Here is a 16,994-nt window from a genome sequence, read left to right as displayed (position 1 = left end):
GCTTCTATTTTATATATAATTCTTCTTGTTTTATGTATATATAAAAATATATTTTACTTCTACAATATACACCGCGTGCACATAGGAGCCAGGATTCTGGACATTGCCATAAGACACCAATTTAAGCAAAGTACCCTCATCACAGGTCTGAACAAGTCTTCAGGCTGTGATCAGACCCGAGCTTGCTCCCACTAACCCACATTAGCCATCTATAGCAGCTGGTACGTCTGTGTCTGATGTTTATTATTATTGATACCCGTGTGTCAGTTTATTAACATCGATAACAGTTCCTGGTCGGTAGGTGCATGCTGGTCCTCCAGCCATTATGAATCGGGGGCAAGCCGTTGCCCCAGGGGCAAAACTTGAGAAAATGTGGGGCAAACGTCAATGACCTTTGAATGGCGCAGTCATCTTCCCCCTGAGGTGATGTTTGTCATCTCACTAGTCAGGCCTCCGCCATAGTGAGACATCTGATACAGACTTACTGACAGTTTGTTTTTCTTTTTACTTGAAAGACATCAAATTCATTAAAGTTTCCAATATGTGCAGACCTGCAATAGATTACTCGTTTATATTTTTATTCTCTTTCTCTCTCTCTGGAATAGGAAGTATGTTAAGGTTGAGGCGTATGTGTGAGAAAACAAATGACAATCGTTCTTATTCTTATTCTTATTCTTATTCTTATTCTTATTCTTATTCTTATTCTTATTCTTATTCTTATTCTTATTCTTATTCTTATTCTTATTCTTATTCTTATTCTTATTCTTATTCTTATTCTTATTCTTAGATCAGATGCATAAATGTTTTCAGTTCTAAAACTGGCAGCGAATTTTTGAAGATTCAAGCTCTTTGTCTTACTTGAACACCTGGCAATGTTTCCCAGACAAGCTTACCAAACAATTTATCATCAACAAACCATTAAACAAAGCAGATTGAACTTGTAGCCACCAATAAATAAGCACATGTACCAACAAATCACCAAAGTACCTAAGCAGCTGTCTGTCACACGTCCATCTAACACCAGAGACTGAAGCACATCTGTACCACGGCGACAACCACGGCGACAACCGCCAGCGTCAAGGAAGGCGGCGCGACTGAAGAGAAGTACAAAAAGTCGCTGGGGCTCGCGAAGCCGCGGCGGTATTTAAGCCGCCCCCCCTCGCCACTGTAGCAGATGCTAGACACTAAGTATATCCACCAAGCTTCCAGGTGAGCTCAGGTGCGTGTGCTCTGAAGGTGAGACGACTCTCTGGTGCTTCCATGCAGGTATCCTCCCATCTGACAGCGGTTTGTGGTCTCTGGTTTTGTTCGTGGTCGGACTGACCCTTAGAGCAAGTTACTAGGTGAGTCAGTTAAAACAAACTGCATTTTTCTTGTAGTTTCCGTCTGCTTTAGACATTTTGAGACCTCTTTGCTTATAGATGCTGAATAGACCTCTTTATTTTTATTTATTTATTTATTTATTGTTGCCGCCATGTTATTCAACAGTGATGCTTGCCTTGTATTAACGGCAGGGTATGTATAAATACACATTTAAAAATGGAGTATTTTTGCGACAAAAATATTAGTATGTTGTTAATGTTATTTAATGAAATCTTTGACAATGGGAAGGCTTATGAAGCAGCAGTGAAAAATATGCAGGCATTTAATAGTTTAGTTGTAATACCATTTCCGATATCATTTCATTTTCGTTCTTTCTCTCATTCTGAAGTAATATCTCTAACACGTGTTCAGCAGAAACTATCTCTCATAAAGTCAGAAAGTGTTTCACAACATAGTTTTCAATTAATTAGCTTACCTAGGAGCATTGATACTTGCAAAAAAAATTAAAAGAGTAGCACACGTGCACTGTAATTTCAGATACATCATGCCATATGGTGTGAGAACTGTGATGCCTCATCTCAAACTAACGGTTCTTTCTAATAAACCATGAAAGAAGTTTTAATTTTGTTCAGCTAACCGAGAACATAGTTACACTCTAATGTTTCATTTCTCCCAAAACTAACTCATGAGCCGACGTTCCTAGAATATCTCCTCACTACAATTTTTGAGATAAACTCTTACTTTTTAAGATTGTTGCAGATTGGTTGGATACACCGTGGTTTTATGTTAGTTTTAAAATGCTTTTTTGTGTTATTTTGAGTATCGCTTATCTGCTTTGCACCTTAGAAGTGGACGATGCTTAAGATGTTTCTCCCAAGGTCTTGGCTTGAAGTGGTTGCTCGGTTCAAGTTCTGCCGCCGGCAAGATTAAAATAGCCAAAGAATTTGTAAAAATAACTTCCATGTCCTACAAAAAGAAACAGGTTAATGCGGTTGCTAGCACTAAACGGTAAAATGACACCTACATCAGAGGTAGGTGGTGAACGAGTGAGTGGATGCTGCACTCAAAGACAGAACTTATTCAATTACTAGGGAGGAGCAATGTTTTTAAATGACTGGGTGTCATCCCAGTGCAAGATCTGGATGTACACCAATCTTAGGTACACGTCTACAAGCTTCATCATAAACAGAAAGATGTCAATATTTGTGATGTGACAATTTTTATAATTGATATGTGCTTTAATCTGTCTCATTAGGTGAGGCCTAGTGTAAACATTACAGTCTTACACATCTGAGTAGATGACCTTTCTGCTTTGACTGCAACTGAAATCAGTAAAAGATTTTTACACGAATCTTCTTCCCTGGCATGTAATTGTTTTCATATTCATACACGTTTCCTCGGTCATAAACATTTCAAGCATTCTTTGAACTGTTTGCGGACATGTAATTCAACTGAAAAAAGTTAACGAATGGAAATTGGGTAACATGCTTTTAAAATATATTCTTAGGCTGGGAAGACGTGTTTACTTACGTGAAACTTGTTTATATCCACAGACATATCTAAGAATTTGTTGTTTGTTTGGTTGTTTATTAAAAAAGCATTTAAAATTCCGTGACCTATTATCAGTGTGGTGTATAGTGCTTCAGCGCCTTAAAGTAAACTAACTCTAGCATCACTATGAGTATGGTAAGCAGGCAACAGAAGCCCCATCTCTGTACACACAAGTCTTTGGCATCGGTGTAGGAAGATGCTGGGCATTGTGGGATAGGAGATGGAGGATTGGGGATGGGGGAGAAATTTCATGTTGACAGTAAACAACGGGAAGAGGTGCGTGAGTGCAGCCATGCACATACCTGTGAGGACTTGGTGGTAGCATCACATCTGCTACTTTTCAGTGTTAAACGTTAAAGAACAACACTCAACAAGAAGCAAAACTCATTCAGAAATGACTCGACCGTTGATCATAATCACAAGAAATTACATAATTTTCAGAAAAAGATAAACCTTATAATCATATTAATCACATTCAAGGTTAGCGTGTATGTGTGCCAAAATAAAAAAAGAAATGATTAATGCTTTTGTTTCACGGTAAAGGTGTTTTATTTTCCTTTCTAAAGATCAAGGGCTAGAAACACAGCCTTTGCTTCTTCTGTTGCCTCTTGTGTCTTTTGTCATTTGTCCATCTCTCTCTCTCTCTCTTCCATTATCTTTTTGTGCTTTGTAAAGAACCACATCTCAAGCATTGGCCGGGGGAGAGGACGAGATACTTGCCCCCTCGGTATTTTTTTTTTTTTTTTTTTTTTGGAGGAGGCGGTTGTCCCCTTTTTCCTTTTGGTTTCTACGTGATTTTTTTTTTGTATATTTTTAAAAGAAAAGCAAGACGTTTTCGAAACGAGTTAATTTAAAATGATCTCATATTTATCTCGTCTATTTGTAAAACTCTGAAGTATTGATATTTCACCTTCCTGGCAACATTTTAAAAATTGAGAATTAAAACTCTTGTTTTTGTCAAAGGAAAAAGGAAAGTGCTAAATACTAGTTAATCACACACACACACATGTGTACAGATTTCACAAGATAATAAATGTGTTCAAGTAGAAGCCGGTTAGGAAGTATGTTTTTGTTTTCACAAATTTTAGCCCCAAAAGCTCACCCAATTTTTAAAAAATCCAGCCACTTCTTTCATCACTTAACTAGGAAATGAAGAAAGTATATTGGTAGCAAAAGCACTCCCTTATCCCATCCCCCTATTATGGTCTAAGTTATAGAGAACACTCATCAGGCTTTCACAAACATAGAGACAAGGACAATTTGAAAAGACAAAATGACTGAAATACCTGGAAAGGGACAACATCGGAAGAAGCGCGGTAAGGAAGAATGTAGGTATGGTAGAACCAAAGGAGGGAAAAACGTACAAACAAAGCAATAAATGAGACTTAGAAAAATCCGAAGGATTAAAAAAAAAAAAAGCCACACACAAATGGTAGCTGACCGACAAGATTCAGTAGCCAGACAACCCCGGCTCCCACAACCAGCTCATATTTACCGTTCCTTCCTAATGCAAGCAAAAAAGCATCTTCAGGAAATCCTGGTCTTCCTGCAATCCTGACGACGCCGCGATAAATCGCCGGAAGTAAGTTCGATGTTTAACCACTGCGCATGCGCTATTGTAGGGAAAACACTCTCAGTAAACAACGTGATTAATCTCGCGAGACTCCAAAGCACGTTATTTGAAAGAACTGGAAACAGATTCTCATAACAGCCACACAAAATGAGTTGAACAGCAGGAAAGAAAGATGAGAGAAAGAGTGAATGTGTTTAAACGTTTTGGCGCTCGCTCCTCCCTTCTTACTTCAAACAAAAATTAAGCTCAATTAAAGTCTCCCCCCTGCCGTGGATGGTATTAGAAAAAAGAAACAGATTTAGTGTCGATGTCAACAGGTGCAAAGAAAGTGCTTTAATACTGGTCTTGTCGATGACTCATTAGCAAAGCAGTGTTTGTCGTTAACTTTCGTAAAATAAATTATTTAAACAATTTTATTTTTCAACATAGAGACACAGCAGCATTGCACACCATCATAACAAACTGATACACAACAGCCCACTATATACAAGCACAGGTACTCAAGATGCATCACGGCCGGTCAGACAGCCCTGTACATAGATGTTACATCGAGAGAAATGAGAGTGTGTTCACAGGACACTGTAGATGACTAATAAGCCGAGAGAAGCATAACACAATGCGAGAAATGATGGATATTTAAACATTATAAATAAATTTTGTATATAATACAATACATGCAACACCTCAACTTAGCATACAAAAGTAAAATACTGACAGCCTAGACAAGCATATTTACTTCAATATTGCAAAATAATAATAAAGATACAGTTGTAAGGATGGGACTCTTGAAGACAATGAGCTCTAGGCTGACTATGAGCTATTATTGTTATTATTATTGTTATTATTATTGTTATTATTATTGTTGTTGTTGTTATTATTATTATTATTATTGGTCGATAAATAACACAAACATTGTCTAGCACGTAGACAAAAGTACGAGAATATATTGAGCAGGCCGGAATCACATAGCTAAAAGAATGACAGAGAAATGGTGAAAGTGAAACAAAAGCCACCTACAGAGATAGACCAACCATTGTCTTGGTATTAATGTTCTGTCTTGTCTCCAGTCCTAAGCCAATCAGTCTCGGTAACGAGATCGGATACGATGGGGTGGAGTGACAGAGAAACATCTTAGATATATAAAAGAAGAAATAATATCACAACTGTTCAGGTAACCAGTCAGTGATAGAAGTCACTGTTTGATACATTTCTGAACTGTTACAAATCTCATTTTATATTCAGGTCTGAAGTGTTTGATTAAAAGACTCGTCAAGAATGTTTATACTCTATACCAGGATCCTTGTAGGTTACAAACATTTACTCTCATTTATTTAAATATTTTAACTCGCTTAGAGATTAAACCAGCATCCTAAAAATGGCAGATCAACACTTTCAGGATAATCGAGTGAATAGTATGCATCCGTTGAGAAATTCACAGCAAAAATTTTAACTTAAATCAGTCTCTTCGTTTTCTTTCACCAAAATTATTATTTAATAAAATGATCAGATTAGAAAATGTGTTCTGGTAAAGAAGCAGCTACAATGAGTTTCATTTCACTTTTATTCTGGTTTACCTTTTCTCTTCATTTATTCAAGTCTAGCCTGTATTTTGGAAGCTTAAGGTCTTGACATTAAAAATTACTAATATCTGAGTGTACAGTGCGTGAATAATATATTATTTAATTAATTTTTTTTCTCTTCTCTTTGACCTGAGAGAGGTGAAGGCAGGTGACTGAACATGGTGAATTAAGATGAGTAAGAGCTGCTTAAAATAAAAGTACTTTTCAAATGGAGGGCAAAACATAATGTGGTTATGAAAACGTTTGTTGCTCCATTCACATGGAGAGGTAGAGCAAATGATTGTGGGAGGTTAATGGGCTCTCTCGTGGAATTAATTAACCTCTTCTGCCGCCGGCACTACGACACACGTGACCCAGTTCTCGGTGTTATAGCCCTGTCGTGACAGTCGCACAAAAGGAGCGTTGAACGAGTCTCTTCGCAACATGATTCATCAGGCTTGACAGGGCCACTTCAAGGGAACCAAGATTTCACGGTGAAACAAATGTATTGCGCAAGAGGTTGTGGATCAGGTGATTCATTGGAGGGAGAGAGTATTTATAGTCTCGGTAAGTGCGAACCAGTTTACCTATGCCGGAATCCTTCGTATAAGTAGGTTAATCCGCAGATTTTTTCATCAGATTTTTTTCAATACTTTCTTAGTTATTTTATTATTATTTTTTATTATTTTATATTCATTTGTCAAACAAACAACTATAAACGACGTAGCATACTGAAAAAAATCGACTAGCTTCTCTTGGAGCAAACACCAAAAAGAATGTCATGAAAGAAAAATAAGATTGACCTAAGATTTTTTGTCATCTTGTTGCTACCTTGGCCTAAGCTTGGCCCCTGTCAGGGCAGGTTTGTCTCACACCAGCAGAAAATCTTTACTATCTCGTCGCTACCAAAATGATATAGCATGAGGATCCAAATGCAATTTATCTTTCATAAAATACCATGCACTTTTCGTTAAAATATAATGTGGGATTAATTTATATAGCTGATTAAGTCGTCTCGTGTAAAAAGTCTTTTTAACATAACTACAAAAAAGGTCGATGTAAACTCCATTTAACTGATAATATTATGATGAAAGAGATAATAATGTAAGCAGGTTTTTTTTATAGAGATTTTATGTAAATATGATGACCTGTAATTCCTATCTATACACGATTGAAACAAGTTCTTTCAGATTCTTTTATTGTAAAAAATCTCCAGCATACCTGTTACTCTGCTGGGTCTCCACTACAAAATTCTCAATCTCCTTTGTTTAAGATAAGTGTCCGGTAAACAGATTACACTGTCAGAATAGAAAACGTTATCTTCATTCATGTCGTAAAAATAATTCTAGGGGTCCATAAATTAAGTCAAGAAAAGACTGCATGCAGCCAAAAAAAGGAAGATTATCAGGTTTTTAAGATTAGAAGGTTGTTAATGGGACGAAGAGAGAAAGGCTTGTGACTGAACTTATGACCTGGGGCCCGACACACGACGGGTTTGCTGGGCACTGAGTGTACCTAGTGTGTAACCGTTAGCGACAGTGTCTGTGGTTTATGATGGTCGTGGATAACTATCCGTGAAATAGCACTTAGCGACTGGCTGTGCGTCTGGCCACACACTTGTCACTTCACGTCCAACTTAAGTCCTGCCCAGGGTTTATTTTTAGTCTACGCCCTCTCATTTTTGCCAGCGGACTACAAGGTTACCCAAAAGGAACGAAAGAAACAAAAAAGCAGCCGGATGTAATCAGAGAAGACAGAAAATTTCTAAATACGTAGCATAAAAAAATAAAATTGCAGTGTAATGCCAACATGTCTGTTTACTGAGGACTTTTTTCTATGAAGTGTTAAACAAAACATTACCTCGCCTCTCGTGTTACCGCTGTCCATTTGTCCATTTGCGTCAAGGAGGAAATGGGCCAAACATCGGTAAATAATTTGTTATTGTCCTTGTATTTTTAAGTGAATAAAACTTCCCCACTGCCATAAATCACTCATTTTTTTCTCGTCCGTTAAGGGAGACACCACATTTGAAATCTTCATGAAAGTTTTTTTTCTTCTTTCTCTCTATTCCTTAAATAAATTCGCTTCGATTTGTATTCTATTCTCTTTTCTTCTAATTGGTGGTGAGAACAAAAAGTGCGTTTCTCTACCCTACAGAGTATCACTTGTGATAATCTAGTGTCAATCTAATCTAATGTCAATCTAATCTGTTCATCAGTTTGCGCGGTCACTCCTTTCGTCGTGTTGTCACGTGTGTGCCGAGGGGTGGAAAGTATCAGAGGACCGAACCCTCCACATTCTACCCTTCAGTGCATTAGTGTCACTGACATTTTGGACTTCGCTCGCAAATCATTTTGTTCCTTAATTATTTCTTTCTGCGTCCGTCCGTCCGTCCGTCCGTCCTTCCGTCCCTCCCTCACTCCCTCCTTCCGTCCCTCCGTCCGTCCAGACATTTTCCATGTTCACTGCTCAGTTTGCCTGTCATTGTGTCTGTCAGCCTCTTTGGAAACCAAGCCATTTTGCCTTTCCTCCTCCCTATAATGAACAAGTCGCAATTTCCACCAAGAAACTGTCAGAAATCTTGCGAGGTCAAACGTCTGGCAGTTACCGAGCGCGCGTGACAGTCTGCCCGCTAGGGGGCGCGTGTCAGACGAACAGAACGTTTCAAGATCGAACGGCTGTAATATTAAACTGCTATACTGACAGCCGCATGTAATGCGAGCCCACTAGGTCGTGTCCAGTAAGATTCCACAAAGCTGCTGGCAAGAATAAGATGGTACTTGTTGAGTGTGGCCGAGGGCAACGTTTACAGGGCACAGGAAATGACGTCATAATGGTGCACGGTTATGGGAAAAAACTTTCTCGAGGCGGTCCGTGAACTCTTCCAACCTATCGTTCTTTCCTAACAGGAAATTTCACCAGAAAACACAGTTTTTGTTGTCGGGATTTCTTTAAGTACCAGTCTGAGTGCATCTTTATTTTAGACTATTGGGTTAAGCTCCTTTTCAACTTCTCTTTTTAAACTCTATGTAAACAACCTCTACTTTCGACATACAAGCCTTAAACTTCGACAAACAAAAGATGACCTAAAACTCTTTCTATTATTCTGTTAATTATTAACTAATGAGTTATATAAAATAATGACTATTTCGTGTTATGGAAAGGTGAGATTGTTGTTATTTCAAGACGTGTATTTCCACTACCAGTAACCAAGGTAGGTGTGAGAGTTATACAAAAATAAAAGCAAGACATTGGTAGACAGTTGCATGAGGTTCGGTCCTTTTTCGTACACGACTTGGATTTTCAAAGCGAACCGAGAAATTTTCAATTGACAGCTATCCCCTCAAAAACAAAAACAAAACCAAAACCAAAAAACACAAACACAAAAAAAAAACAAAAAAACAAAAAAAAAAACAAAAAAAAACAAACAAACAAAAAAGAAAAAAAAACAAATAACACAACAGTTGCCTTAATGTCTGTAACAAAAGACTTGAAGCCATTAGTTCTTTTTCTCTTGGGCAGCATTTGATGGCATAGTCATGTATCAAAATTGGGCTGTCAATCTTTCTTCACCAAAAATAAAGCAGAACTTATTACATGTAATTACATCTTCACTGCGCAATACTGCGGTGAGAAGGTTTGGCGTGTGTGTGTGTGTGGATGGATGGGAGGACGGAGCAGCTGCCTCATCGCTGGTTTCACGCCTTGCGGGCGCTCAGACGACTCAGGAGGCAAGGTGGACTTAAGAGGTTGATTTTATTTGTTACATCACATGGCTCTTTGCAGGTTGGTGTGCTGCTGGCTGGAGAAAACCTTTGTGCTGAGGTCTCTTCGGATGCGAATGAAGACGACGTAAGCAAGGTTCAAGGACCTAAGGCACGTGCAGACAACACGTGTAAATAATTTATGAGATGAAAGCTATCCCTGAGGTCGTCATCATCGTTCTGTCTGGACTCCCTGCGAGTGAGTATGGCACAATGTTGGGTTTTTTGTTTGTTTTGTTTTTGTTTTGGTTTTTTGTTTTTTTGTTGTTGTTTTTTTTTTGTTTTTGTTTTTTTTACCACCAGGAAACTTGAGCCTCGCTTTCAGAGTTTTAATCTGGATGCCGTTTTGAAGAAAGAATTGGAAATCACCTACAGAGGCCATGAAGTTCGTCTCAAAAGTCAAAGACTCGATATCACGGGAATTTTTCAGCAACAGACCGCAGCAGTGTTGCAAGCTTCCTTTGAGGTGGCATTGGATATTGCGAAACAAAAGAACCCTTACACGATTGTCCAGATGCTTATAATATATAAAATCCTGCATGTTGACGATGGTAAAAGTAATTCTTTGGGATGCCAGTGAGATCGAAATGCGACAAATATCTCTCTCGAATAACATTATTCAAAGACACACTACGGATTGTCTGAATATCTGACAAAGCAGGTTTTGAACGAAATGAAGCGATCTCCGTTGTTTTCATTTCAAACTGGGAAATCAACGGATGTCAGTTCATGCTCTCTGTTACTTGTCTTCGTAAAATGAATTCATGCAGAGGGCATCAAAGAAGGAATAGTTTCTATTTTGTAGTGCACTAGAAACTACTGCAAATTGTGAACATATTGTAGAGAAGATAAATACCCTTTTTGACTGGTCTACAGTAGTGAAATGTCCGTGGGGTTTGTACGGATGGAGCACCAGCTAGCTAGGAACAAAGTCTGGCTTTCTGACGAAAGTAAAAGAATTTGTGCCCCTAGCAAAAGGCATTCACTGCATGATTCCCTGACACTTTTTTGCCAGAAAGAATCTTCTTGCTTTTCTACATGTAGTACATGAGTAGGTAATAAACCACCTACTTGAGTAGGTCATAAACATTATGTATCACAGCTAATCTAGAACCATAAACCACATACATCGTATATTTAAAAAATGGCTTCTCATGTGCCTCTCACGGGGATCGCAGATTCTTTGGCTTTTGTGAAAAAGGTTGGCATCCACTGCCATAGACGATAGCATATTTTTCATGCTTAGACATTAAATTCCTATTTTTAAGTCTTTTTGAAATAGTTGGAGTTTAAAGTTTATTTGGATCATTTTACTTTTAGCGTTATGTCATAAAACAATGGACAGTCACTTCAATTTGGAATTAACATATATGACAGGATTTTAGAAAGAGAAATTTGCTTGAAGAAAGGTAGATAATATCCCCAAAGTTGACGTGTTAAAATTAAAAGAATGATCAAAATAAATCTAAAATGTTTTAATGAACATTTAAGACAGACACAATGGAAAAGTCAACAGACCGAAAGACAGAAAGATTGTATGATTATCATTATTCCTAAAATAGCACAAACGGTAAACTTCCTTGTATACGATGGTAAAAATAGAAACAAAAAAATAAGCCAGGAAACAAAACAAAACGAAAAAAACTCGAGAACATTAGACACGCAAACTTCCAGAGAAATTGTTGGCCTAAGAGCAACGAAAAAAATGTGCGCCTTGCTGAGACAGGTCGTCCTTTCTTATCCCCCTACTAGGTCTCATTTGTGTGTGTGGGCTGGTGAGATTGCTGTTATTGAGGAGGATGAGGAGAAGGAGGTGGATGTATAATTGTAGTGGTGGTCAAAGACGGAAGAAGCTTGTGCATGCGTGTACGTAATGATGACAATTATAACTTTCTCCTGCTTATTTTATTTTGAAAGCGGAGATCACTGTTAAACATATTTTTAAGGTCCAGGAAAGCTGATGCTTGTTGATGTTTTTAGCTTTAGCGAAGGGAAGCTGATTAATTTGCTCATATTCTGGAAATTACTAAGCTAACAGACCATAGACTAAAGTAGCGAACATTGCATGTGTAGATAGCAATGGTGATTGTATTCGTTGTGTGGAAGAGAGAGACTGACATGTGGTCGCAGTTTGTTTCTTCTACCAACGATGGTAGTTACCAAGTGGAGCTCGACCTGTACACCGAATATTTATTCTATTTCTGCTCATTACCTACAGCTCCGTCAAGACCTCTATAGTCTCCATCAATCTTCTATACATGTCGTGGTCTAAACGCAAGACAGAGTTTGGAATATTGTTAGCAATCTCCTAGGTTTCAGTTGCAAGACTTCACAATGTTTCCGGTCCGTCAGCCAACCCTGAGGTAACGTTATCTCTACGTCATGCGTATGGACCCAGATTCCCTTTTTTTTTACGTTTTTTTTAAATTCCAGACAATAATAGAAATAATTATATCCACGGAAAAGACAAGATTCAGCTTGCTCGTTGCTCTGTGTGTATTGTGAAGGTGGATGAGAACACAATCTATGTATAGATGAATGTTGGGATGGGGTAGCTTTAGAGAGGCATGGCGAGTGCGTGTATATGATCACATTATCAATGTGTGTGAGAGAGAAAGAGAGAGATAATAAGTACAAAGTATGAATTTTATACTTTCAGTCTGCTTGGGTTTTGGAGGCAGGGAAAATTCCTTTGTTATCTGTTCGTCCCGAAATTATACCTGTGACGATGGCGGGTGCGTTGACGAGGCCTTCTTCTGCGACGGCAAAGAGGACTGCCATGATGGCAGTGATGAAAAATATTGCGGTACCTGTTTGTTCTTTTCATCTATCCCCTCCTTGCTTTTATTCACCTATCTTGTGAGAGCATACACGTCCTTACACAACAACTTTCACACAGAGAAACCAAGGTTGCTGATCAGATGGACTGACTGACTGACTGACTGACTGACTGACTGACTGACTGACTGACTGACTGACTGACTGACTGACTGACTGACTGACTGACTGACTGACTGACTGACTGACTGACTGACTGACTGACTGACTGACTGCAGTAAGAGGAAGATGTTATATGTAATAAATAAGTGCAGCAGAGTAGGTGGGAGGCAGGAAGAACAGGGATGAACATTTCAGCCTTCAAGACACGATTCGTGGAGGTTGCATGTCAAGGAGTGAACTGAAGTGGGCTGCATTTTAATGAGAATTGTGTAGAGCTTCAGTCGCAAGAACAGGATATGGCACAGACAGAAAACTGCTGGCGAGAAGCTCTGATGATCTGCTGTTGACAGAATTCCAAAGCTGAAAAAGTTTTACTTCCTCCATCTAGATTTATCTGTCTATCCAGACATTCATCTCCCTTCCATTTCTTGTCTGGTACGTTCTCTATTTCTGCCTATCTTCGTCTCCTTCTTTCTCTCCAGCTCAGTCTCTCTCTCTCTCAGACTAAAAAAAAAATCCCTGTCATTATCATTGTTTCTTGCATGTCTTCGAACGCATTTCTTACTGTAATCATCTTCACTCATCATAATTTTATCATCTTCCTTTTTTTATATTTTTGTTTCTTGCAGACGATCCTAACAATGGTATGATGTGGAATAGGATGTTTTTCAAGAGACCCGACACAGATCGCGAAAAAGAAGTAGACATCTGTGGTAATGAAATTTTCTTGGGTTGTATGGACATCGTTTTTATATCTTATTTCACATGCATCAGATTTCCTTTAAGATTTTTGTAAAAAGGTAGACAAGAACAGAGGAAACAATAACTCATGTAACAAAGTGAAACTTAAAATTTAGGGAATGTTTTTTTAACAATCGGATAGCTTTGAACTAAAACTTTCCTTATTGTTCACAACCTTGATATGTTAACCTGATCCATGCTCGTTAGCATGCTGAAGTACTTTCCAATAAAAGTGTCACAGATAATTTTGTGAGCGATGAAAGACGAGGAGATCTCAATGCATTGCAGCCCCTGGGCGAGGTTCGCATCCCCATCAGGGATGTCAGGCGATCATGAACAAACAAATCTTTTGTCTTTCGTCTTAATCGCATTTTGACTACAACACCGCCCACCCTTTTGGCTCGACGAACAGTCATGGTGATGTTGATGGACATTTATTGCAGCCCTTGACCCACTGCCTCCGGCCTGCACGTGCAAGGAGAGGACGCGTGTGTACTGTGAGGACTGTGATTTGCCCGCGGTACCTTTCGGAATCCCAGCTCAAACGACAGTTTTGTAAGTAAAAACTATTCGGGCTTAATTTTTCAACCGTCGACAATCGTCTCTTTGATGTTTAAAGTTTACTAGCTTTTTTGTTTTTGTTATAAAGCCGCAGGTGAAGAAGCTTTCTGTATGTCTGTTTCAAAGAGAGAGAGAGAGGGTGGTTGTGGAACACAGATGAATAGAGAAGCAAGAGGATAACATAGAGAAAGACGAAAGAATTAGGAGAGAAAATGTCAAAGACAGAAATGTTTTCATAGAAAGGAGATAAAGGACAACATATGGGGAAAAAAAACAATAAAGATGTAAAATAAAGGGATCCTACACACAATCATGAAGGTCCTTTTTGTTCACAGAGTGACAAACCACATTGACCATAACATGTATGGCAGTCGTTATGATGGTATAGTTCTTTTCTTATTTTGTGGATTCATCAAAAGCTTTTTAAAGAAAGGAGTTGCTCTGCTGCAACCACTATTACACTGTGAATGCGTGTTGCTGCTTCAGAAGTTGATGGCACTTTGAGAAAAAAGAAAAACATTTACAAGCACCAGCCATGACAAATACTCTCAAACACAAAAACCATAATGCTTTGCTTCACATTTTTTTCAGGGATCTTTCAGGGAATAAGATAAAGACCATTACACTTCAGGATTTCCGCAAATTGGAAGAGCTAGAAAAACTGTAAGTTCAGGTCGTCTTTCTCTACTTCGTTTAACTCTCTGGAATATTTTTGTGTGATTGTGACAATGTTTTAATGCAGGCTGCTTATTTGTAATTTCTCATTGAAATGTACAGCTGGCCTCAAGTAAGACAAAAAAATTTAAAAAACAAGTATTATCACGTGTGAAAAGGTAAAAACAAAATTGGGAAGAAAAATACTTTTAGTGCAACGAAAGAAATCTGAGATTTCATGCACCAGTTTACAGAAACTGTTTTATAACAAAAATCTCACCCAAGCCCCGATTTCTCACTACCAGGGATTTGTTGCTACATTACCTTGCCTTGGGCTGTCGGACGGCAATTTATGTGATTGATGGAGACAGTGTCAAGAATCAAGAACTTAATAGACTGAGTAACATAGGTATTGACCTATTGACCTCAATGACTCATGCCTTACAGCAGCAAAAATACGATGGATATAATATAATTAGGAACATTCAGAGCCAAAAGTTAAACATAAGATTAAAAGTGTTAAAAGTTTGCAGAAAATCCATGTCATTAATTACTGACGAAAACGATCGTGAATTTTAAATTATTTGAGAAAAGTGGATTGACTTATTTTGAAAGCTGAGGTCAATGAAGGCAATGACACAGCTTCGAGCATGTTCTAATGTTCTCTACTAAGCGAAAAATTTGATGCCTTGATCTCTTTTCAAAACATCTGAGTGCCATGATGATTAAAAGACACTGTTTGATGAAAGGAATTGAGCATTTGGAAAAGTTGGAAACGTTAGTATTTTCCAGAAAATGAAACCCATTTACTTATAAATAATTTTCCATTCAAGTCGGCCTTTAACTTCTGAAACTGACTTAATGGTCACAAAAATTTATTTTATTAATTTCTCCGTTTCATTTTTTTTTCTTATCTTTATAAGGGTTAGACTCGATAAAAGGTAAAATATGAACCATATAATTATATTCTAATTTCAGTGAATGATTGCATCATTTGGTCATGCTCTCTTTAAAGTATTTTCTCTTTTCTTCTATATAAAATAGATATTAATATTTAGTTATTATAAATATCAAGACGGATATTTAAAGTAAAATTTAAATAAATTATTATTGTTTCAGTGTTATCATGCACTCGGAGCTCCGAATGATTTTGCCAGGAACGTTCCACTCATGTAAACAGCTGCGAGAAGTGTGAGTAACAACATCATTCATAACAATAACAATATTGTGTCAAAGTGCATGCTGTCTTCACTGTAGATAGTATGTCACATGCCTCAGGTAGGAAGACGTGAACAGTATTTTTTTTTTAAATTTTATTCAGTCTGGGTAGATGACTGTAACTTTCTTTTCAGGTATCTAACCGGAAACGACATCGGTGATTTGCCAGACGACATGTTCCCAGAGGACAACGTGCTTGAAATACTGTGAGCAATATTTTGAATATTTTGTTAGCGCTAGAATTTCTTCCTTGAAATAATCAGCGATATTTATGATAGTAGACCTCACGATAAACTTTATCATGAAACAGAGAAGATTATTAGCATGTAGACAAGTTGTTTTATTTAAAAAGCGATTCGTGGTTTGATAAAGCATTGGATGCGTAGCTTGCAAAAAAGCGAATTATGAAGATAATTGCACATTTTTTCGTGTTGCAAAGTTTTGATTTTATTAACAGATATTACTGGTTTGGCTCTCTCTCTTTTTTTTTTTTTTTTTTAAACTTAAAATCAAAAATTTTATAAGTTTGTATTTGGATGATCAGCTCAGTAAAGAGAGAGAGGATAAAGGATGGGAAAAAACTGAGAGATAGGGGCAAGGAGTAAATTCGTGTCTTCAGAACAAACTTCAACAATCTTTTCCGCGAAGCAGGAGATCCGCCATATTGGCGACATTTAATTGTGCTTTAGTTTCCACCTCCATTGACAAACAGGTATTGTGATAAGTTATTATGCTCCTCGAGAAAAGCAAACAGCAGTCTAAGCTGTCTGGAAATATTTTGCAGAGAGCTCTCTTGGCACAAAAAAACAATTTTTAAGCTTTAACAAGATTTTTTTTAACAATGCCCATATTTTTTTAAATCTCATAACGGAAGAAGATTTTGTGATATACGACCTCTTATCAGATGTCTACAAATGAGGAAGACACGAAAAGTCTGTAGAGACAAATGCTAAAGTAAGGAGACATTACTCAAGATTTCAGCAGCGGAGGTCTTAGTTGCGTAGAAAGACAAGCTCAGTGTAGACAAGATGTGTAGAGTGTACCACGTGACAGCAGCTTTAAAGATTTCCTGCACCTATGTTTTTAAGGACCACACGTAAACAACTTTAA

General features: G+C 37.8%; 1 protein-coding gene across 1 annotated transcript in view; it reads left to right on the top strand.

Annotated features, from left to right (window-relative positions):
• Positions 1 to 16,994, top strand: part of LOC112567173 (relaxin receptor 2-like) — a 38,224-nt gene that overhangs the window by 10,067 nt on the left and 11,163 nt on the right. The window contains 7 exon segments of the mRNA XM_025243751.1: positions 9,793 to 9,969; positions 12,430 to 12,576; positions 13,340 to 13,423; positions 13,895 to 14,006; positions 14,604 to 14,675; positions 15,786 to 15,857; positions 16,019 to 16,090. Coding sequence (XP_025099536.1) covers positions 9,918 to 9,969; positions 12,430 to 12,576; positions 13,340 to 13,423; positions 13,895 to 14,006; positions 14,604 to 14,675; positions 15,786 to 15,857; positions 16,019 to 16,090 — 611 coding nt within the window. The 5' untranslated portion in view covers positions 9,793 to 9,917.

Source organism: Pomacea canaliculata, linkage group LG6, assembly GCF_003073045.1.
Source record: "Pomacea canaliculata isolate SZHN2017 linkage group LG6, ASM307304v1, whole genome shotgun sequence".
Classification (NCBI taxonomy): Eukaryota; Metazoa; Mollusca; class Gastropoda; order Architaenioglossa; family Ampullariidae; genus Pomacea; species Pomacea canaliculata.
This window is presented reverse-complemented; position numbering and strand designations above follow the sequence as displayed.